The 25,137-nt window shown below is 36.3% G+C and overlaps 1 protein-coding gene across 3 annotated transcripts in view; it reads left to right on the top strand.

The window, feature by feature from the left end:
• Nucleotides 1–25,137, top strand: part of CUL3 (cullin 3) — a 124,505-nt gene that overhangs the window by 80,454 nt on the left and 18,914 nt on the right. For 2 of the 3 annotated variants that reach the window (XM_082464615.1, XM_082464614.1), the window contains 3 exons: nt 2,975–3,161; nt 13,308–13,453; nt 16,197–21,210. In XM_082464615.1, the coding sequence (XP_082320741.1) occupies nt 2,975–3,161; nt 13,308–13,453; nt 16,197–16,328 (465 nt within the window). In that variant the 3' untranslated portion in view covers nt 16,329–21,210. Of the gene's footprint in view, nt 1–2,974; nt 3,162–13,307; nt 13,454–16,196; nt 21,211–25,137 lie in introns of those variants that run through there. The other variant, XM_082464616.1, reaches the window with a different exon arrangement.

Raw genomic sequence — 25,137 nt, 5'->3', positions numbered from 1 at the left:
TGAAATCTCGATCCAAATCTGCGGAAGATTTCTTTTCTGTGAAACTTGACAAGCTGATCCCAAAATTCATCTGGGCAAGAAAATGCACAAGAATAGTCAATGAGGGGCAGGGATTTGGGAGATGGGAAGGCCCAGTAAGAGGGAAAGGAATATGTCTTAGTACCCAGACATACCTCAAAGTTAAAATTGTTTTTAACATGTGTAGACAAATAGGTCATTTGAACAAAATAGGGAGTCCAGAAACAGATTAGTATATAGAGAGGTGTTTGGGATGCAATATATTTAACATTTCTAATAAACTAAATTAAAATAACTGCTACTTCATTTGTGGGAATGGAAGGAGAGTAGTATGGCGAACTTAGTTCCATATGTCATACCAAATGTAAAATCAAAATCAAATTCCAGGTAGATGTAAGCACAAATCTATAAATGTAATAGAAAAAAACAGAATATTTTGATAAGCGTGATATAAGTAAGGCCTTTTTTCAAGCCTGTTACATAAACCACAAAGAAAAAGACTGACAGATTTAACCACGTAAAAAAAAGTAGTAAAACATGTAAATGATGAAATAAGTTAAAAGAGAAGATAAAGAGTCCAGGAGAAATTATTTACATCAAGTAAGAGTATTGAAAACTGTAATACGTAAAGAGCACCAGTAAATCAATACAAAAACAGTTGAATAGAAAAACGTGGAAGGAATATGAATAGATAAAGCGCAGAAGAAGAGTTACAGATATCTTGTAAACATAAAAAGATGGGTTTTTTCTTCTACTGGTTATAGAAGTACAAATTAAAATAATGAGATAACATTTTTAGCCCAATAGACGGGCAGAAGAAAAATGTTCTGTGTTTGAAGGTAGAGAGAATGAATACTTATAACTGCTATGAAGTTAAATAGTTAAGAAACTTGAAAGGCAGTTTGTCACTGTCTATGAAATATAAAAATCTTTATAACTCTGAGGAAACAAGTACATTTCTAGAAATCTGCTTCAGAAACCTAGCTCTTGTACTCAGGCAGGGATGCACGCTCCATCACAAAATTGGATACAATCTCAATCTCCATATTGTGATAGAGCAGTACTATGGAATTCCCTGTAGCTTTAACGTCGTTATGCAAACATGGAAAATCACCAAGAAATTAATGGAAGAATTCATATGGTGTGATCCTGTTTATATTTAACACTAATACTAGTGTATAGGTAAGTATGTTAATGTACATACATGTATATGTGTATTTGTGTTCGTGTGTGTGTGTGTATATATACATATATATATGTAGATGTATTTACAAAAATGGCAGAGAAGGATGAACATTGAATTGCAGTACAGACAGTTCCTGACTTATGGTGGTTTGACTTAAGATTTTTCAACTTTAATGGCACAAAGCAATACGCATTCGGTTGAGGCTGTACTTTGAATTTTGATCTTTTCCCAGGCTGGGATCAGCAAGCTGCAGCTCTCAGCTAGGTGATCACAAGAGTAAACAACTGATACACTTATCACCATTCTGTACCCACACAACCATCCTGCTTTTTACTTTCAGTACAATATTCAATAATTACATGAGCTATTCAACACTATTATAAAATAGGCTTTGTGTTAGATGATTTTGCCCAACTATAGGCTAAGGTACGTGTTCTGAGCATGTTTAAGGTAGGCTAGGCTCAGCTAGGATGTTCAGTAGGTTAAGTGCATTAAATGCATTTTCATCTTATTCAGTACTATGAGTTTATTAGGACATAAGCCCATTGTAATTTGAAGAAGATCTGTAGCTACCTCTAGGAATGATCTGTAGTTGTTAAAATACCACCTAAGAAGGTATTTCCGGCTCTTTGACTATGGTTAAACAATAATACATGAACATAAGTCACTTTTAGCATGTATGTAATAATTACAGTTAACATTCTAATTATTAATAGCACCTGTTTAATTTGCTGGGATTAACATTTACATGTCTGAAGTGTGTGGACACACTGAGGTCATTTGAAGCCAGGGAGTATGCATCGTCATCACTATCGGTCACGTTTCTTCAGTCTCACTTACCGGACAGTCCCTTAGAAAAGCCTGAACTGTTCCTCAGAGACTCGTGAAAGGGAGAACAACTCTCTCCAGATCAGTTACATACTCTGAATAACACCATCTTTATTCCCACTCTTCCTGAGCTCCTTTTGAGAAAAAAACAGCTTTATACAGTGAAGCAAAACGCTACATCCTAACGTGAAGCTCTGCTGCACCGTGCAGTACCTGCAGACGTGAAGGGACTAAATCATATTCATGTGCAGTTCTCTTACTGCCATAAAAGGAGTATAATGAATTTAAAAGTTACAGAGTCACTCTTTCCTGAACTGCTTTTTTTTTCAGTATTACATTTTATTCATGCCATAATATGTAGCAAAAATTATCACCTGTACTTCAAAACATATTTCATATTGCTTTTCATATTTAGTATTAATTACCAAGTGTTTAAAAAAAATTTTTTTTAATTTGGTTATACAGGCAGTAAAAATGGTCAACTTGGATTGTAAATTTTGATAGTATGATAGAAGACCTTAGGTCAGGCTTACTTTGCTTATTTCTAGGAGAGAAGTTGCTAAGCAAAAGAGTAGTATGGATAAACTTGAGAGGAAGATTGTAGAGTATTTCTAAAATTAGCAATCATATGTTGATTAACACTTTGTTTTTTACCTAAATATTAAAGCAGGTCCCTTAATAATCTCTGCTGGATGACATTCTTAGACTACGCTTTATATCTCTGAAACAAAAAATACATGTCTTTTCAGTATTTTGTAATTTGAACCAACTTTTTCTCTAATTTGTTCAAATAAGTGAGATTTTAGTGTCATAATAGTCAGGAAGTTCTTTGTTGTAAATTATTTCTTTAATGGAATTTCCTCTCTAATTACTGCTTGGTCAATTTTACTTACTAATTAATCTTTCAGAAAGTCTAATTATGTTAATCTGATGAAATTTCAGGAAATCCAACAAGAGACAGATATCCCTGAAAGAGAACTTGTTAGAGCCCTGCAGTCCCTCGCCTGTGGTAAACCAACACAGCGGGTTCTCACAAAAGAACCCAAGTCCAAGGAAATAGAAAATGGTCACATATTTACAGTTAATGATCAGTTCACATCCAAACTACACAGAGTCAAGATTCAAACAGGTATCTGGAATTATATTTTTCTCTCTAAAAAAATTATATATATTTCTTTTTTCTAAAAATATTCTTAATTGTTGGATTTCTATTTTTTAAAAAGTAATGCTTTTCTGGTGCTGCATGACATATAGGCTTAAGAAATAAAGCACTTTTATTGATACGTGTTCCTGTCAAAATGCAGTTGAATCCAAGTACAGTAAGCATTTTAAAAAGTCATTCATAATGTGAACAAGTATTTATTTCCATATGGTTTTCGACAAGTGAAAGATAATTTTATGAACATATTAGTACTTATAAAATAATTTTTTTTAACTGGTTGAGTTAACTAATAGTCATTGATGTCTATTTTAAGACATTTATAAATTTCTCAGAATTGGGGGTTACCTATTTAAAATTTAATCTTTAAATGCAACTATTTATATTTGATAAATACTTTCTAAGTTTCAAAATTTTAAAAACCCATATTCTCTCTCTAACTTAAAAACAGTGGTGACCCTGTTGGTGAACAGATTTTGGCACAGCTTTTTTTTAGGTTGATGGTAAACGTCCTACCGATTGTATATTTAGCAATGTAAGGTGTATACTTTCGATGCATTTAAGGAGGAAAAAAGGCACTTCACCTTTGCTGATTTTTAAAACTCCAATGTAGCTTGCTACCTGGTTTCAAAACTAGTATTAGATAAGCTTCCCAGTGGTAGTTTATCCATTACAGCTAATATGTCTGTACAGTAAGGTAAACTTTTTAAATGACTACAATTTTCTGATTTGAAAATGGTTTTACATTATGTATTAATAAAAGATAAAGTCTTTTTAAAATTATTTTAATGTTAAATATACAATTGATTGCCGGAATATATTGATTCAGGAACTTCTTATATACACTTTTGTTTTTCTTTTTGACCCTAATTGGATATTCTTTTCAAAGCAGGGTGGTCTCTCTTTACAGTCTTGACTACTTTGTCCCATCATTGCCAACCTTATCATTGTATCTTATCTTCATCTCCAAAATTGATCCATATCTTTGGGACACAGATGTATATTAAAAATAAAACAGAACTGTGCTAAGGAGGGTCGTGGAATAAAATTTCTTCTTCTCCCAGTACAAGACATGCGACTTTATAGTTTTGGACAGAGATGGGTTTTTGGATATCAGGACTTACTTGAATCTCAGATTTGGAGGATATATGGTGATACATATCTGAAATACTTAGCCTCACCCTGCTTTATCCTAAATAATTAAGTGTCTTTGTAATGCAAGATTCCATCATGCCCTGCAAATATTGTCAGATATTATTATGATTATCAAAAAAATAATCTTCTTCATAGATTGTTAATTTTTGGTGTTAAGTGTGTGTGTATAGTATTTTAGATCTGATTAAAATAGGAATATAGTTATACATGATGAAGAATTGGACTAGATGACCTTTTAAAGTTCTTTTCAGCTGTAAAATTCTGTAAAGAAAAATGCTTTTCATTTTGAAATGGTGCTTAGATTATCTTGGCTCTTACTGATATTTTGTAGAAGTTAAAATTTTCTCTCTGGTGATAAGTATTGTGACCACATAGTTTTTTTAAAGTTGTCAAAATACACGTTTGCCTTTTTGAGAAAGTACTCAGGCTCGTAATCAAATATTCAGAGAGGCTGATCTTACCTACTTATGCTGCTTTTTACCATGGTCTGTAGTAGACATTCAAGCAAAAACTGAAAAGCATTTACTCAAATAACACAACCTTTGAAAAGAATTAGATTCGGTGTATTTTACAGTGATTTCCATAGTTGACAGCCTTCCCCACCACCAGCACTCACCTTCTCTGTCCCTTTCCTCCTAATACATCTACTTAGGTACCCACTTACACAGCAGATACCCTTGTTATGCTCTTCTTAAATGCAGAGAGTGTTGTGCTAGGCTCTGGGAGTGAGCTCCTGCCCTCACATTTTTAAAAACATCATAATTCAGTGTGTATCACCACAATCTTCCCATTTATCTTGGAGTATATTAATTTAGGTGACCAAATTTAGATGAACCAAGTGGATTGTTAAAAAGTTGTTTTTTTCCCTCCACCATTTTATTTATTTTCACATCTGCAGGAAAAGTGAAAAACGCTCTAATAGATAATCGTTAAAATTTTGCCACATTTGCTCAAGCACCCTTATTTCCACCCTCGCGCTCTCCCTCTCCTCCCTTCATATATGTATATACTTCCCACGGCATTTTTTAAAATAGCTCGTTATTGGAGTATAATTGCTTCACAAGACTATGTTAGTTTCTGTTGCACAAGAAAGTGAATTAGCCATGTCCCCATATCCCCTCCCTTTTGAGCCTCCCTGCCATCCTCTCTATCCCGCGTCTCTAGGTCATCGCAGAGCACCAAGCCGATATCCCTGTGCTATGCAGCTGCTTCCCATCAGCCAACTATTTCACATTCGGTAGTGTATGTATGTCGATGCTACTCTCACTTCGCTCCAGCTTCGCCCTCCCACCCCATGTCCTCAAGTCCATTTTCTATGTCTACCTCTTTATTCCTGCCCTGCAACTAGCTTCATCGTCAGTATCTTTTTTTTTTTTTTTTAGGTTCCACATATATGCGTTAATATATGATATTTGTTTTTCTGATTTACTTCTGTGTGACAGACTCTGGGTCCATCCACCTCACTACAAATAACTCCAGTTTTCTTTTTATGGCTGAGTAATATTCCATTGTATATAAGTGCCACATCTTCTTTATCCATTCATCTGTCACTGGGCATTTAGTTTGGTTCCATGTCCTGACTATTGTAAATAGTGCTGCAGTGAACATTGTGGTACATGTCTCTTTTTGAATTATGGTTTTCTCAGGGTGTATGCCCAGTAGTGGGATTGCTGGGTCGTATGGTAATTCTAGTTTTAGTTTTTTAAGGAACCTCCATACTGTTTTCCATAGTGGCTGTATCAGTTTACATTCCCACCAACAGTGCAGGAGAGTTCCCTTTTCACCACACCCTTTCCAGCATTTATTGTTTCTAGATTTTTTGATAATGGCCATTCTGACCAGCATGAGGTGATACCTCATTGTAGCTTTGATTTGCATTTCTCTAATAATTAGTGATGTTGAGCATCTTTGCATGTGCCTCTTGGCCATCTGTATGTCTTCCTTTGTGAAATGTTTGTTTAGGTCTTCCACCCATTTTTTAACTGGATTGTTTGTTTTTTTGATATTGAGCTCCATGAGCTGTTTGTATATTTTGGAGATTAATCCTTTGTTGTTTCATTTGCAAATATTTTCTCCCATTCTGAGGGTTGTCTTTTTGTCTTGTTTATGGTTTCCTTTGCTGTGCAAAAGCTTTTAAGTTTAATTAAGTCCCATTTGTTTATTTTTGCTTTTATTTCCCTTATTCTAGAAGGTAGGTCAAAAAAGATCTTGCTGTGGTTTATGTCAGAGTTTCCCCTAAGAGTTTTATAGTGTCTGGTCTTACATTTAAGACCAGACACTATAAAACTAGACCTATGTTTTCCCCTAAGAGTTTTATAGTGTCTGGTCTTACATTTAAGTCTTTAACCCATTTGGAGTTTATTTTTGTGTATGGTGTTAGGAGTGTTCTAATTTCATTCATTTACATGTAGCTGTCCAGTTTTCCTAGCACCACTTACTGAAGAGGCTGTCTTTTCTCCATTGTATGTTCTTGCCTCCTTTGTCGTAAATTAGTTGAACATACGGGCGTGGGTGTATCTCTGGGCATTCTGTCCCATACCATTGATCTGTATTTCTGTTTTTGTGCCACTACCGTACTGTCTTGATTACTGTAGCTTTGTGGTGTAGTTCGAAGTCGGGGAGCCTGATTCCTCCAACTCCGTTTTTCTTTCTCAAGATGCTTTAGCTATTCGGGGTCTTTTGTGTTTCCATACGAATTGTCAAAATTTTTTGTTCTAATTCTGTGAAGAATGCCATTGGTAGTTTGCTAGGGATTGCATTGAATCTGTAGATTGCTTTGGGTAGTATAGTCATTTTTCACAGTATTGATTCCTCCAACCCAAGAACATGGTATATTTCTCCATCTGTTTATGTCATCTTTGATTTCTTTCATCAGCGTTTTATAGTTTTCTGAGTACAAGTCTTTTGCCTCCTTAGGCAGGTTTATTCCTAGGTATTTTATTCTTTTTGTTGCAGTGGTAAATGGGAGTGTTTCCTTAATTTCTCTTTCTGATTTTTCATTGTTGGTGTATAGGAATGCCAGAGATTTCTGTGCATTAATTTTGTGTCCTGCAACCTTACCAAATTCATTGATTAGTTCTAGTAGTTTTCTGGTGGCATCTTTAGGATTTTCTATGTATAATATCATGTCATCGGCAAACAGTGACAGTTTTACTTCTTCTTTTCCAATTTGTATTCCTTTTATTTCTTCTTCTTCTCTGATTGCTATGGCTAGGACTTCCAAAACTATGTTGAGTAATAGTGGCGAGAGTGAACATCCTTGTCTTGTCCCTGATGTTAGTGGAAATGCTTTCAGTTTTTCACCATTGAGTATGATGCTTGCTGTGCGTTTGTCATATATGGCCTTGATTATGTTGAGGTAGGTACCCTCTATGCTCATTTTCTGGAGAGTTTTTATCATAAATTGGTGTTGAATTTTGTCACAAGCTTTTTCTGCATCTATTGAGACGATCATATGGTTCTTATTCCTTAATTTGTTAATGTGGGGTATCACATTGATTGATTGCATATATTGAAGAATCATTGCATCCCTGGGATGATTCCCACTTGATCATGGTGTATGGTCCTTTTAATGTGCTTTTTGATTCTGTTTGCTAGTATTTTGTTGAGGTTTTTTGCATCTGTGTTCATCAGTGATATTGGTCTATTAATTTTCTTTTTTTGTGATGTCTTTCTGGTTTTGGTATCAGGATGATGGTGGCTTCTTAGAATAAATTTGGGAGTGTTTCTCCCTATGCAATTTTTTGGAAGAACTTGAGATGGATGGGTGTTAGCTCTTCTCTGAATGTTTGATAGAATTCGCCTGTGAAGCCATCTGGTCCTGGACTTTTGTTTGTTGGAAGATTTTAAATCACAGTTTCAATTAAATTACTTGTGATTGGTCTGTTCATATTTTCTATTTCTTCCTAATTCGTTCTTGGAAGGTTATACTTTTCTAAGAATTTGTCCATTTTTTCCAGATTGTCCCTTTTATTGGCATAGAGTTGCTTGTAGTAGTCTCTTAGGATGCTTTGTATTTCTGTGGTGTCTGTTGTTAACTTCTCGTTTTTCATTTCTAATTTTATTGATTTGAGTCCTCTCCCTCTTTTTCTTGATGAGTCTGGCTAATGGCTTATCAATTTTGTTTATCTTCTCAAAGAACCAGCTTTTAGTTTTATTGATCTTTGCTATTGTTTTCTTTGTTTCTATTTCATTTATTTCTGCTTTGATCTTTATGATTTCTTTCCTTCTACCGATTTTGGGTTTTCTTTGTTCTTCTTTCTCTAGTTGTTTTAAGTGTAGGGTTAGATTGTTTGAGATTTTTCTTGTTTCTTGAGGTGAGATTGTATTACTGTAAACGTCCCTCTTAGAACTGCTTTTGCTGCATCCCATAGGTTTTGGGGTCGTCATGTTTTCATTGTCATTTGTTTTAGGTATTTTTTGATCTCCTCTTTGATTTCTTCAGCGATCTCTTGGTTATTTAGTTGTGCACTGTTTAGCCTCCATGTATTTGTGTTTTTTACAGTTTTTTTCCTGTAATTGATTTCCAGTCTCATAGCATTGTGGTCAGAAAAGATGTTTGATACAATTTCAATATTCTTAAGTTTTTCAAGGCTTGATTTGTGACCCAAGATGTGATCTATCCTGGAGAATGTTCCATGTGCACTTGAGAAGGAAGTGTATTCTGCCACTTTTGGGTGGAATGTTCTATAAATATCAATTAGATCTATCTGGTCTGTTGTGTCATTTAAAGGTTGTGTTTCCTTATTTATTCTCTGGATGATCTGTCCATTGGTGTAAGTGAGGTGTTAAAGTCCCCTACTATTATTGTGTGTCTGTCAATTTCTCCTTTCATGGTTGTTAGCATTTGCCTTATGTATTGAGGTGCTACTGTGTTGGGTGCCTAAACATTTATAATTGTTGTATCTTCTTCTTGGATTGATCCTTTGATCATTATGTAGTGTCCGTCCTTATCTCTTGTAACAGTCTTTATTTTAAAGTCTGTTTTTATCTGATACGAGTATTGCTACTTCAGCTTTCTTTCCATTTGCATGGAATATCTTTTTCCATCCGTTCAGGTTCAGTCTGTATGTGTCCCTAGGTCTGAAATGGGTCTCTTCTAGACAGCATATATATGGGTCTTGTTTTTGTATCCATTCAGTAAATCTGTGTCTTTTGGTTGGGGCATTTAATCCATTCATATTGAAGGTAATAATATGTATGTTCCTATTACCATTTTCTTAATTGTTTTGGGTTTGTTTTTGTGGGTCTTTTTCTTCTCTTGTGTTTCCCCCTTAGAGAAGTTTCTTTAGCATTTGTTGTAAAGCTGGTTTGGGTGGTGCTGAATTCTCTTAGCTTTTGCTTGTCTGAAAAGCTTTTGACTTCTCCATCGAATCTTAATGACATCCTTGCTGTGTAGAGTAATCTTGGTTGTAGGTTTTTCTCTTTCATCACTTTAAGTATATCCTGCCACTCCCTTCTGGCCTGCAGAGTTTCCACTGAAAAATCAGCTGATAACCTAATGGGGATTCCTTCGTATGTTATTTCTTGTTTTTCCCTTGCTGCTTTTAATATTTTTTCTTTGAATTTAATTTTTGTTACTTTGATTAATATGTGTCTTGGTGTGTTTTTCCTAGGGTTTATCCTGTTTGGGACTCTGTGCTTCCTGGACTTGGGTGACTATTTCCTTTCCCATGTTAGGGAAGTTTTCAATTATAATCTCTTCAAATATTTTCTCAGGCCCTTTCTTTTTCTCTTCTTCTTCTGGGACCCCTCTAATTCGAATGTTGGTGCGTTTAGTGTTGTCCCAGAGGTCTCTGAGATTGTCGCCAATTCTTTTCATTCTTTTTTCTTTATTCTGCTCCTCGGCAGTTATTTCTACCATTTTGACTTCCAGCTCACTTACTTGTTCTTCTGCCTCAGTTATTCTGTTATTGTTTCCTTCTAGTGTAATTTTCATTTCAGTTATTATGTTGTTCATCTCTGTTTGTTCTTTAGTTCTTCTAGACCTTTGTTAAACATTTCTTGATGTTCTCAATCCATACCTCCATTCTATTTCTGAGATTCTGGATCATCTTTACTATCATTATTATGAATTCTTTTTCAGGTAGATTGCCTATTTCCTCTTCATTTATTTGGCCTTGTAGGTTTTTACCTTGCTCCTTCATCTGTGACATGTTTTTTGCCGTCTCTTTTTTTTTTTTTTTTTTTAAATGAGTGGGATTGTGTTCCTATCTTACTGGTGGTTTGGCCTGAGGCTTCCAGCACTGGAGTTTGTAGGCTTATTGGGTAGAACTGGGTCTTCGTGCTGAGCTGAGGACCTCTGTGAGTCCTCACTCTGATGAATATTCCCTGGGGTCTGAGGTTCTCTGTTAGTCCAGTGCTTCGGACTCAGAGTTCCTACCGCAGGAGCTTCCGCCCAACCCCAGGCTCATGAACCAAGATTCTGCAAGCCGCCTGGGGCAGCAAAAAAAAAAAAAACAATAACAAAGTAAAAAATAAAATTAGGTAAGGAAACTAACAGATATGTTAGGAATAATATTAAAATATAGATGAATCAACAACCGGAAGGGTACATCAGATCAATACCACAAAAGTAAAAAAAGAGGAGAGAAAAGAAAAAGGGGGGAGGGACCTTGGCTGTGGAGGGGGTGCTTAAGCAAGGGGGAGGTTTGGGTGGTGGGCAGGGCCTATGCTCAGGACCCACAGGGCTGGAAAAGGCCCTGGGGGCTGTGGGGGGTGGAGCTTAGGCTCAAGGAACAGAAGGGGCACAGGCATGCCCCCCACCCCTGGTCTCAGAGGGCAGGGGACCTCACCTAGGAGGCCAGCAGGCTTCCTGGGCTTGAGTGGTGGGGCAAATGCCCTCCTCTCCTCTCCTGCACCTCTGGTCTGGGAGGGCCCCTCCTGATCTCCTGGGCCTCCCTCCTATGCCCCCAAGGACCTACGTGGCCTGGAGGGGACTTTGGAGGACAGGGGACTGGCCTGGGAGCTCAGCAGGCTCCTTTCCTGCTCTTACTGGTGAGTCTCTCCCACCTGTGTCTCCTGATCTACCCGGCCTCAGGGGTGCTGATCCTGTCTGGCCTCTACTTCTCCTCCCGCCTCAGCCCCCCTGTGTCCTGCCGGTTCACTTTGCAGTTCCTCCCGTCTCCTTGGACATCAGAGTGTCCCCCACCAGCAGCCGGCAGGCACCCTAGTTGTGGGGAGATGCTAACTCCGCATCTTCCCATACCATCATCTTGACTCCGCCTCCTTTCCTACAGCATTTTAACTTAATTTGCAAACATTATAACACTTCCCACTTAAATACTTGAGCATATACCTATCTCAGAATTAAGATTTTACCACATAATTTTAATACTATGTCACACCCCAGAAAATAAATAATTCCAAACATCTATATATCACCCATATTTACATGTCCACAGTTGTCTCAAAAATGCCTTTCAGGGCTTCCCCGGTGGCGCAGTGGTTGAGAGTCCGCCTGCCAATGCAGGGGACACGGGTTCAATCCCTGGTCCGGGAGGATCCCACATGCCCCGGAGCGACTGGGCTCATGAGCCACAACTACTGAACCCGCGTGCCGCAGCTGCTGGAGCCCACGCGCCTAGAGCCCGTGCTCCACAAGGAGAGAGGCCACTGCAATCAGAGGCCAGTGCACCGCAACGAAGAGTAGCCCCCGCTCGCCACAACCAGGGGAAGCCCGAACACAGCAACGAAGACCCAACACAGCCAAAAATAAATTTTAAAAAATCATTTTAAAAAAAAAATGCCCTTCATATCTTATTTTTTGGATCCAGGATTCAGTCAAGGGTCCCACATTACATTGGTTTTAATGTTTATTTAGTTCTATTCAGTCTAATCCAGTGCCTCTATCTTTTTTTTTCCCCTTATGACATTGAATTTTTGAAGAAAAGCATTTTTCTTTTTTAGTTGAGCATTTTATTCTAATTTTACTCTTTTTTATTAAGGTATTGATTAACTTGGGAGAAGACACTGAAAGCAGAATTCTTAACCAAGGGATTCTAATTAGAAACAGCTGAATGAATATGCACACCAAAATGATCTTCTAAATTGTACAGTCTGCTAAGTCAGCAATGTTGCATATGGTTCTTTGTAATTTTACAATTTCTCCCTCCAGAAACTTCACATCTATCTCCTGTTGTTGACCAAATAAACAAAAAGAATCTTTCTCTGCTGCTTCAATTAGAGCAAGGTTATAAGAGAAAGGGACTTTTATACTTAATTCTTTAGCAGTTGCCTTGAAGACTATAGGGACTAACAGAGTAAGACTTCTAAAGAGTGGAATGTAGTTTGCATTAGTGATATTTAGATTATGACATTTAAAAATTACTAAGATACATGACAAGAAATTGTTGAATAATTGATGAGAGGTACAAAAGAATTGTTATGGAGTTTGGTTAAGTGACGTTCTAGTGGTACTTTAAATTTTTTATTTAGCTAACTAAATCTTGGCAATACATGTTCTTTCCTCCTCTTAAAGTTCCCACATTTCTCCTGTTTGAGATGCTTTTGGTGAGGTTTAACTTGGAGTCATGGTGGTAAAATACTAGTTAACCTCTGGAAGTCACAAGCAATGAAAATTATTTACTGATAATTTTACTGCTAAATATATCCAGCTACTCTTTTTCTTCTAGGAAAGGAATCATTGAATTCTATAAAAAATAAAATTTGTTTTATTATCTCTGTAAAATTAAACTCCTAATATTTAAAAAGAATAATTTAGAATTGAAGAATTTTTATATTACTGCCTGTTAATTATTTAAATATTTATTAAAGTAAACATTAAATTAGGCACTTTTTGAGTGTTTAATTAATAAGTATATGTGTGGTGTATATTCAGAGGTTGACATTGATTTCTCTCTTGATAATAGTAAATTATATTAAGTTTGCTTATAAACGTTTTTCATTACCTTTGAAATTTACATCATAATCACATGGTAAGTGTCTTTATTTGTCTTTTAGTTGCTGCCAAACAAGGTGAATCTGACCCAGAAAGGAAAGAAACAAGGCAGAAGGTAGATGACGACAGAAAACATGAGATAGAAGCTGCTATAGTGCGGATAATGAAATCTAGGAAGAAGATGCAGCACAATGTGTTAGTAGCAGAGGTGAGGACACTTCCAGACTGGATTAATGTAGAAAAGACAAAATTACTTTAACAATTTAAATTTAGGAAAGTACTGTAGTCAGCTAATTTAAAATACAATCTTAAAATTAGAAAACCGTAGTCAAATAACACATTAAAAGCATGGTACTTGCTTGATAGTTAAACATAGCAATGCATCAAAATATGTGCACACTTTAAGAACTAATATGTTTGTAATGAAGATAATGGTAGAATATTGTCACGTGAAGAATAAAGAAAAAACTTTTCACTGCTATTTAATACTTTGATGTAAAACAAACTACCTCTGCTTGTAGAAATTAATAGCTTATTTATTGAGTACATACATACTAAAAATTAGGAAACTAAGGAGGGGAAGACCATTGTGAAGCCATTGAAATAGTGAGGAACGAGGTGATTAGGGCTGAATAAAGTATTGGTTGAAGATAGCTGAATGAAGACACACGGGAAGTGAAGTTGAGGGCATGTATTGACTGATCGTGGGAACTGAGAGGGCGGAGTGGAGGATGCCTCTTAGGGCCGTAGCTGGCTCGGCTACACACAGGCTGGTTTCTTCAACGGAAAAGGGAGGGGCCGTGTGCTGCGGTGTTCCACAAGTCAGCTAATAGCATTGTTTATAAGTTGACTTCGTATCACATGGCAGAGGAAGAGAATTATAGGTGAGTGGTCAGTCAGTAATTTAAAAAACCATTAAAAAACCAAAACAAGTAAACCTTTAAGACATGTTGACAGTTAGGTGACTGGTTAGTTTTCCCATTTTCATTGGACTGGTAAGAATAGACATTTGATGGCAGTGCCTTGAGAAGTAAATGGAGGTGAAACCACCAAGTGAGTGGTTTCTCCTTTGAGGTGTTGGCTCGTGGGAAGGGCACAGAGAGCAATACTAGAGGGTTAAGTGTTGAGTTGAGGGCTTCTGGAATCTGTTTTTCTAGATGGGAAGACATTGCGTTATATTTATATTCTAAGGTTAGGAAGAGATGCTTAAAAACAAAAGGGAAGAAAAATGAGATGAGGGGTTACTTGATGTACTAAAGTCTAGAAAAAGAAAGGCGAGAGGGTTGTTTAGAGAACACAGGTAGGTGGTAGATGTGTTAACAGGGATGCTACCAAATGCCTTTCCTGAGAACCCAGGGCTGGTTCGAATGAAACATGGATACAAGCATGGATAAATGGATAAATGTAAGGTGGTGGGAGTTTGAGGAGTTTCAAACCGAAATGGCCTCTTTTCTTACGTAAAACAGGATGTGAGGTTATGGTGCTTGTGAACTTGCTGACCTTGAATGCTGTAAATTTGTGTTATCAGTCTAAACCAGTGATTGGCAACCTTTTTTTAAATGGCCAGTTGCAGCATGAAAGCATCCGTAGATAACAAGTGAGTGTGCTGTGTTCCAGGAGGGATTGCAACAGGCAGCGGGCTGTATTTGCCTGTGGACCCCAGGTCTGCACAAAAGGAGTGAAAACGACAACTTCACTCAGTAAAGAACCGAGTAGTGGATTTGGGGTGATGTAGTAAATGTAGAATGGGTGCTTATGGAACAGAACCAAGGAGTCAGGGAGTTGAAGGTCCTGTTGGGGGTGCAGCTCAGGTGATCTTTTTATGAAGGAAGGAGGTGAGGTCAGAAGAAGAAGTTATTGATAGCTTAGAAGAAAGGGCCAGAGGATTGATTCAGGGTCTCAGGTGGGTTGAGAACAAATTTGTTGATACTGGAGTGATAATATTAGAAGAGTGATGGATTTTAGTTGGGGAGTGAAGTGCTGACGTTTCCGATTTTGAAGAGTTAATCATTCTGGCCTTCGAAATGAACTGATCCAACACAAGTAAAAGAAAAGCTGGCTTATGGCTAGATGAGTGATCTGCAAGATCACTAAGTGGATTAGTGAGAAAAGCATGGGCCTCAGGGGCAGGAGGATGTAGATTCTCATCTCTCCTGGCTCTGTTTACTACTTGTTCATATCATTTTTCCTCTCTGGCTTATTTTCCTCATTTGTAAAACGAGACAGCCTACTTGGCAGGGTTAAGAGCATTAATAAATGTAAACAAAACTGACTGATACATAGTGCATAGTCAGATTTCGGCTACTGCTGTAGTTACTGTTTTATTATTACCGATGTCACAATACCTAGAATCCTGACAGCTGTTGGAGAAAAGAATACCAACAGTAGCACTTAACTATGGACTGGGCATTATTCTAAAGCATCACATCTGTTAACTCATTTAATCTACACAACAACTTCATGAGGTTAAGTAACTTTCCCAAGGGCCCAGAGCTAGTAAGTCGGAGAGCTGGGATTTGAATCCAGGCAAGTCTGAGTCCCGAGTTGGTGCTTTTAAACGCATTATGCTACCCAAATTCTGTGAATTGGGAGAGTAACCCAGAAGTCATTAGATTATAGCTTCAAAATGGGTTAAACTATACGGTGGTATAAATTCATACTAGTATATTTCAACTAATTCGTCTACTAATCCACTTTAGCGTTCACATTCTGATGTGAGGAGGTATGTTCTAGCCATACATTACATTTTCAAATAGAATCCTTTTTAATTTTCTGTATTTTTAATGTTCATAATCAAATTAGAAAAGTTTGAGCTGAGTCTTAAAATGACGTATCAGTTCTACTCAAAGATAAGAATTTTTGTGTGTTTATATGGAAATGTTTTTTGTTTTTGTTTTTTAATTTTCTGGTAGGAATTAGTGCTGTTTTTTTTTTTTAACCTTCTCTTTTAGGTAACTCAGCAGTTGAAGGCTCGATTCTTACCAAGTCCAGTTGTTATTAAAAAACGTATCGAAGGACTTATTGAGAGAGAATATTTGGCACGAACACCTGAGGATCGCAAAGTATACACATATGTAGCATAAAATGCATTCAGAAACTTGATTTATTATTGGACTGTACTCTTCGCATGGACTGGGAAGTTCTTTTAAATCATTAAATATTAAGACGACCATCTCTTCTATTAAATTACAGTACATGTTCTAGACCATTCAGATCAAGCCTTTACTCCCTTTGAGAGTTTTCAACATCAATTGATTGAGCTTCAGGCTTTACAACGTTTATCCCTGTAGAGATCATCTTTACAGTTCCTCGGGAAAATGTGAATGTGCCGCGTTTTGTTTTCAATACTGTATGAAAACAGGAAAAAATAAAACAAAATTTAGAAAATACAGCTCATTAAAATAAAATTGTTGGATTTCATTTCCCCAGGTCTTCAGTGTTCACGTAAATGTGTTTTTGTAGTGTTGCTTAGCACTTTGCGCATTGTATAAGTTGGGTAACAAAAATGGTAAAAGAAATGACACAATTCCCAATTATCTCGCTCTGCTTAAGGCATTTCTTTAGCTCGTCTTGTTTAATTTAAAGGTTTGATAAATATACAGAGACCCAAGCATAAAATTTGAGCATGCTTTATTCTACCACTTGCACTTACTAATCTAATAGCCTAATGACCAGGAACCTTTGTTTTGGCCTCAGTATACACCCTGGTTGGTTTGATTTTTCCCTACTGTAATTTGAGATGTCGCAAATTCTTAACAACGATTAGGTTTTGTTCTGCATTATCTCTAGAGAAAGAAAATATTTTAGTATGTATAAATTGTACAAAAATTTTTTGCTGTTGTACTCACTGCTAATAGTGAATTGTATAGGGCAGTGTTTTTATTTCATTTATTGTAGACAAAAATAAATGAATTTAATATACACATACTAATTCAGGTGTGTCAGAGCACAAAGTTGGCAGCTGGTTGTATTTAATTCAGCCCCTCTGAAAAGCACATACAGTCTACACTTTGTTTCTAAATATCTTAGGTTCCCCCTCTCTTAAATATATATTTTGGTGAAGCTGGGATGCACTGTTAATTTTCTGTTTCAAAATGCATTCTAAAGATGCAATAAAGATGATTACCTTAATATTTTCTAATAAGATCTTCAGTTCTTGCAGCTGCGTTTTGGAAAGTGATGAAGCAATATTTCTCAAACCTGATGATTCTTGGATCATTCTTAACTGTTGTCCTCCAGAGAGTCATCATCTCATGTTTTCAAAAGACGTGCTTTGTGCTGAAGACTCGTGTCAGTTATCCTGTGCTTCCAACTTTCACCAATACTTTTTACCTGATTGATCTGCCGAGGATTATAGTTTGCTTTATTTTAACTTTAGAGTGTTTTTATCTTCAGTTTTATTTACTTTTGTTTCATTTTGTTTTCATAGGACAATGTTTCAGATATGTAATTGGGGCAAACCACTGTAGATTTCTGTTGATAGAAAAATGACATGTTACTAATAAGTTCAAGTAACCAACTGACTATGATACTGTTGATACATTAATTAGAATGTATGTCTCAGAAGATGGTATCTGTTTAAATTTATGGTCAAGTTACAACTGAATTCTAATATGGATTAAAAACTCCACATAAATATTTTTCCCCATGCGTCTTGGGTTATAATTTTCCTTTAAGACTTGCAAATATGCTCTTCCTACATTTAATTTTGTCTCCATCTGTCCTGTAGAATTACAAGCCTTACGCTCTTAATCTCTCTGTTTTCCACTTTTACATGATGCAATTAAGATACAAATGAAAACTATCATGAACATTATTCTCAGGATACTTTCACCATACTTGAGTGATAGTAGGTCAGGTGTAACATGGAAAGCTGAAGGGTTTCCCTTTCTGATCTTACACAATTGGAATTTCTTTAATGACAGGGTGTTTGCCCTAGAAAAATACTGGTTATTTCACGTTTCATAATTTTTTTATTTTTTATTAACTTGACAATCTGAGTGTTCTGTTTCCCAAAATGTTGTATATATCATTTAATTGGTATATATATAACACTTTGGGAAATAGAACACTCAGACTGTCAAGTTAATAAATAATGAAAGATGTAAAAACTTCCATTTGAAATCTAAATGAGACATTAAAACAAAAATATAAGTGCTGGTTTGAACTATTAAAAATCAGGTTAAATTTATGTCATTGTCTCAAGTGTGGATGTACAAATTACATCTAGAATTCAGAGACATACTTGTTAGTTTTGGAGAACAGGTTTGATATTTATGCTTCTAAATGCTTGTAAATATATTAAAACATTTCTGAATTGCAGTTGAGTTGTATGGTGGGCAAAGGCAACCATTTGCATTCAATTGCATTTCAGTCAGTTGCAGTTGAGTCTAGTGGTCGCAAAATGATGCTGCATTGAAAAACAAAATTGGATCACCTAACATGTTTTATATGTTTTAGCGCATTAGTTTTATTTTAGCTCATTAAGCTCATAGTGATACATTTTGACCTTGCTTTCTTTTCAGCAAGAGATCGTTCATGCCGTTTTTCTTCATTTTTTAGTGTCTTAATCTCAAAGAATAATGCATCCCAACCATTCATTTAATCCTGTTGATGTGAATAGATTTTGGTGATTTACTTGAAGAATTTTAAGGAGGATGGATGCATAGTTTTCCAACTGCAAAAATGATGTACTCTTTGTTCACTTGTTAAATTGTAATTCTCTGCTATCATTTTTGAATCCAGGACAGTGTTTATTTTGAATTGTTATATAGTTATATTATTTAAAGATTGAAAATTCATTGCAGTTAGGGAACACACAGCCTCACAAAATAAACTGTGGTTGTGATTGCAAGGTTCTTTATGTCAATGAGTTGTAAAAGGGGATGGGGAAGGGGTGCATGTCTCGCTAAAGGATGTGTTAGAATCGCGTGTGTAGCACTGTAAATATAGACATGTACCACCCCCAAACTCCAAGATGCTGGCACACTTTTCTTGACAAAGAACTTGTCAGTGAAGCACTCTTGATGCTCCATCCCTCAGTGTGTATGTTGGGTAGCAAGAAAGGCTTAGCTGGCAACCGAGGGATCTTACAGTTATGCCTCCATCCCTAGGAGACTAGTTGGCATGATCTCAGGCTTCTAAATCTATAGTTCCTAATTTTGGAAAATAACTGTAGTATGTTAAATCCAGATAATGCTGGGGGTTTTTTTGTTTACAGTTTTAAATACTCATTTTGAATAAGTATTAGAGGGTTATATCTTTGCCTGCCTACTGTAACTTAAGACTCAATTTTTATAGCCTTATTTTTCACATGGTATCTGATGAATACTATTAGATTGTTTCAGTCTGGGGAGGAAAGCTGTCACCTATCAAAACTGTAGATCGTGTATTCTATATGGTGTATATAGTCAGTCAATAAGTGTTTTGTACTCTTGATAAGAATGTTAAAATACTTCAGGTTAGCAAAATAACATAAATCATTTCTATTCCCAAAAGCAGAAACAATAGAAATGTTAAACAGTAACAACATACGTACTTATTATCATGTGCCAGACACTGTTCTGTGCTTTTTATGTGTATTTTGTTTAGTCGTCACATGGGCTCTATGAGATGAGAACTTAATTATACCAGCGTTGCCCAAGGTTACTACTAGGAAACGGCAGAGCCAGGAGCTGGACCTAGGTTTGTTGTATGTCTGGCTCCTAGCTTATCTTCCATATTGCAGATTGGCATCATTTTCTATTTATAAATTTATCATTTACTTTGTATCTCATTCACATGAAAAAGAACTTATGGCAAGCTAAAGTTAAAGATAATACACGAAGCATCTCAGTATGGAACTTAAGACGTTTTTATTGCCTTTGTATTACTTGCTGATCACAGTTTTTAGTAGGAAGGGATACAGGGAAGGTAAAGGCCGCTATTCTGGAGTCTTAGTGAATGTCTTACATACTTTAATGGGTAACATGGATAGGTGCTTTATTTAAATTCAAATCTTGGGTTTTAAGAAACATTTTACTTACTACATGCCTTTCCTATACCACATCATTTATTTAGCCAGAAGTAAGAGAAGACCTAAGAATGACTGAATTTAACAAGTAATGATACAGAGATTGGTCATGAAGCTAATAACTTAGGGAAACATGAATAGCTAGAACAACTTGAAAGCCCATTTAATAATTTTAGAAATAGCAAATTTGTAAATGGGTCATTTAAGTGGTTTGATCCTTAGTATTAGGGTCTAAGATGAACCTCCAGTAAGCCATGCCAAGATAACTGTGTGAGGAGCTCAAAGTAATCTTAGGAACATTTTAGTCACAATGAAGTTGTCGAATTTCAGTATTCAGGTAAAGTACAGTTCAAATAATACACGAAACTTTAGGAATTTTTGCAGTGTGGGAAAATTAAAATTCTAAGTCTTAAAATTCTTTCTGCAGTTGTGATTCTTGAATAAATGCCTCAGCGCAATGTCTGGCATGTGGTGGGTGTAGGCACTCATTAAATCTCAGATGAATGTGCTTAACGATCATGAAGTGATTTGGAAGAAAGTCTTAAAAAAATTGAACTTCATAAATTAAAATTTGTACTGCATTATCGGGAGTATGACAAATATTCATGGAGTAAGGATTATATTCTTTTACTTTTATAAATGGAAATCACTTGATGTTTGGTTTTTAACTAGGTAGAAAGTGGGAAGTGTAGATCAACTGCTGGGTTCCAGATGATATTAAATGCTGATTTTAAAGCCCTCTTGACTTACAACATCCCATGGAAAAAACTCAGACTAGTGATATAAAAATTCATGATCCCACTTAGAGCTAATGGGGTACAGGAATTTGGGCACAGGTCTGTGTGATTCCAAAACCTGTGCTTCTAATTAGTGTTATTGTGTCCCCACTTGTTTTGGCAGACGATGGGCAAAACTTTATGAACTGAATTTGCATCTGAAAGGTGATTTTCTTGGTGAGTATTATGGTGAAAGTTTGTGTTGATTTTTTTTAGAAAGTGTTCTTTGGAGAATTTGATACTGTGAAACTTGCATAGAACCTGCACAAGAGAAAAATTGACAATATTAGCTGTGCATATCACTGTGTGTAGTCTATGTGAATTATTTTGTTTATAGTAAGTTTATAGAACTGATGTCAGATAACAATATCTGTAGAATTTTTTATTTCCTACTTGATGCTATCCTCTCTCTGTATTAAAAAAAATAACCACTAGACTGATTTTTTTTTTAATGGAATGCAATTGTAAGCAGAAAGAGACAAAATTTACCTAAAGGGCGTGGAATCAAGTGAGGAGAAGGATGAAATCTGCATTTTGTTCCAGTGTGTAGCTCTAGCAATAGGCAACCAGTGTATGTAACTATGAAATAGACTCTGTCAAAAGCTTATTGCAACTTCTACATCTGAATGAAGGGGGTGGGGTGGGAGGGGAATGCCCTTAAGTAAGAAAGTCTATGCACATTGGGTTGGCCAAAAAGTTCGTTCAGATTTTTCCATAAGATGTTACAGTACTATGTTTATAGTATCACTTTAAAAAAATTCCCCCTCTTAGGTTTGGCTGCAAAGGCGTTTTGCAGTACTCCTAAGAAAAGCAAAGTTACTATCTTCTGACCGAAATTAGTATCCAAATTTGTAGTAAGGCATCTAATCCACCTAACTGACTTGAGCTGATTAGAAAATAATGCAGTCCATTCTCAAAGGAGTGAAAGGTTGCAGTAGCTTTTAAAAGCTGTTCCAAAAGAGGAGTGACAAGTGCTTTGGTGTTTTAAAACCTAGAGGTACACCAGAATTTCCTAAGGAAGCTTTAAAACCAAACAAAAACATCTTGCCTCTTGTAGATTATGATTTGGTAGGTCTGAGGTGATTCTTCTGTGCAGCTAAATTCGGGAACCATTGCTTTAGATTACATGTGTTATAATAAAGCATGTTAAGTTCCCAGTTTTCCTAATGGAAGAGAACATTCATTTGATATGGTATGCAAGTTATGAGATGCTCTTACACATCTTACATGCACTTATTAAACCTCAGCTGGTTATGGCAATATGTTGGTCAAGTCAAGTGGTTTGATTACCAAGTGGACGGACCAGTTAATTTCAAGCTACTCATGGTCACAGATCACAGTATTAATCACAACCAATCGGTTGTCATTAGTGGAGCCTCCTAAATGTGGGGTTCGGGGGTGGGGGCTGGACCAGTAATATTGTCCTCATAGTCAAAGGGCAACCTGTGGTCTTAGAATTTTAATTAGGCATTTCCACTGGGAGAAATTAAATTCAGAAACCAAGTGTTCAAAGCCCAGTGACTTCTGTCCCATTAGTATGAGTTTAGATAACAACGTAAAAGAGTGATTCTAAGAAAAAAGTCAGTGCCCACTGAACTGATTTGGTTTTTTTCTCCCATAAAGAACCATTGGTTTTGAATCAATGAGATCTGACAAAAAACTCGGTATGTTTGTGTTGCCAGCCTTGTAAGATCATACACAAGTGTAAACCATAGTTCTGGCCATTATCAGTGTAATCCAAATGGCGCAAAGTATTTGCAGGGAGGGTTAGGCTGGTTTGAGGATCATCCACTTAATCTGACAGAAGGTGACTCCCTTAAGGCCACAGTAATTGCTGCTTCAACCCAAGTATGGATACACAGCATATTAATGTTTACTTATCTTTCTAATGTTTACTTCTCCGTTGGCCTCAACCAGGAATCCAGTGGTAGAACTGGGTGACAAATGGCATTACTGCTCCTGAGGGAGATTTTTCCCTCTGTAGCTTTACTTAGAAAATTTGGAACTAGAATTTATCAAAGGAGCAGCTGCTGGCATGCTTTCACTGTAATAGCTCTTAGCGCGATACCTGTCACTTAGTTTTCAAATGCTAACTTCATTCCACCCCTTCATAACAGCATTCACTTAGGAGACAATGGGTAGGGGCTTCCCCGTTCTGTATCGTTAATAGCCCTGCTTATGAACCCAGGCTGCTGTATTAGCCTCATTACATCATGCTCTAATCAACTGAGCCCATTACCTAGAAACTTTGCTTTATATACTAAGCCAGTTCATACTATTCTCCCCTTGCCTTTGAACTAGTGTATCTTGAAATAAAAGGCTTAATTATCTATTATGAACTTCCTACAATCCTTCCTTAAAAGTCCCATATTTCCTACTTCTTTGCAATCAATAAGACCAAAAAAAAAACCAAAAAGTGAGTTGCTAAAACAGTTATGTACAATACAATCAAATTATTGAAATCCAGTTTTTTTTTTTAATTGGAGTATAGTTGATTTACAATGTTGTGTTAGTTTCAGGTGTACAGCAAAGTGAATCAGTTATATGTACGCATATATCCACTTTTTTTTTTAGATTCTTTTCCCATATAGGCCATTAGAGTATTGAGTAGAGTTCCCTGTGCTATACCGTAGTTTCTTATTATGAAAGCCAGTTTTGTATAAATGTTTTTGCACATGTATATATGTATGTACAGTAGACCCTTGAACAATGAGGGGTTTGGGGTGCTGATACCCTCTCCTACCCCACCCCACCCCCAGTCGAAAATCAGTGTATAACTTTAGTCGACCCCTTGTATCCACAGTTCTGCATCAGCAGATTCAACCAACTGTGGATCATGTACTGTAGTACATATTTATTGAAAAAAATTCTGTGTTTAAGTGGACCTGTGCAGCTTAAACCTGTATTGTTCAAAGGTCAACTGTATATATATATGTATATGTATATACGTGTGTGTGTGTGTGTGTGCGCGCACATGGATTTGGGTATGCACATTTGTGTGTGCATGATGAGTGACATTAGATCTTAAAATTAGGTGTCTGATGGGTATATGGTAATTTCTGTTATAAATTACTAGATATATAATTTATCAAATGGCAAACCACATAGTAATAAAGTGAGTTTAGACCCATTTTACTTTATAACAGTGTATTATTAAATATCAGTAAAATTCTGTTAGGCAAAAAGTGTATGTATACATATAAGCCTGCATAGAAGGAGCTCTAGGAAATTTGTTGACTAATAAATATTAAAGTTGTATTTATATGAAGTTAACTTCACATGGTTAAGTGTGTATTATCAGATATTGTGATGTAAATAATTTCTTTGGTAAAAAATGTACATAACTAGAAAAGCAAAAACAAAAAATGTCTACATATATACAAAAATGCATTGATCTAGCACAGCCAAAGATTTACATGATTTATATTCTTTTTGTAATTTCTGATGTCAGCTTTCTGCAACTGTGTTACACATGTATGCACCTTTTTTGAGAAGAGGTGAGTGGCGATGTAATCTGATCTCTCTCTCATGATTCTGGGCATCAACTATAGTAAAGTTTTGTGCCTTTCGTCTGGGGCTTGTCTGTGGCCTCCCTCCAAGTCTGGCTGAGTCTGGCTGCAAGTTGCCTTCTTGTTCAGTGTGCTTGCCTCTAACAGCCTCAGTGCTTCTCCTGTGTTAGAGATGGAAACAAAATAACTGCAGTGGTGAAATTGCTATTCAGAAATAAATGAGACTAAGACACAAGGAGGGGAGGAATAAAGGGCCTGGCTTTGTGAGAGTTTGCAGGGCAACTTGGGTTTGGATTCTGAAGTGTAGGGGAAATCTAACCTCCAGAATAATGGCGTGTAATTGCATAATGTAAAATTGCCTTTACATTGACTTCTAGTTCTCTAAGTTTGTCAGTCCAGATTTACTAAAAACAAAACAAACTTTCTTGAAAAAAGGAGTGAAGAAGTTAAAAGGGGACTGTGGAGGATTGGGTGACAATACCAAATCCCATTACTGAATTCACTCAAGACAGAGTTATGTGCAGACAATTTATAAGATATGCATATTTTCAGAAGTTGCCAATATTAGCGCTGGGAACTCCCATTGATCCACAGG

The sequence above is a fragment of the Balaenoptera physalus genome, assembly GCF_965194825.1.
Source record: "Balaenoptera physalus genome assembly, chromosome: 6".
Classification (NCBI taxonomy): Eukaryota; Metazoa; Chordata; class Mammalia; order Artiodactyla; family Balaenopteridae; genus Balaenoptera; species Balaenoptera physalus.
This window is presented reverse-complemented; position numbering and strand designations above follow the sequence as displayed.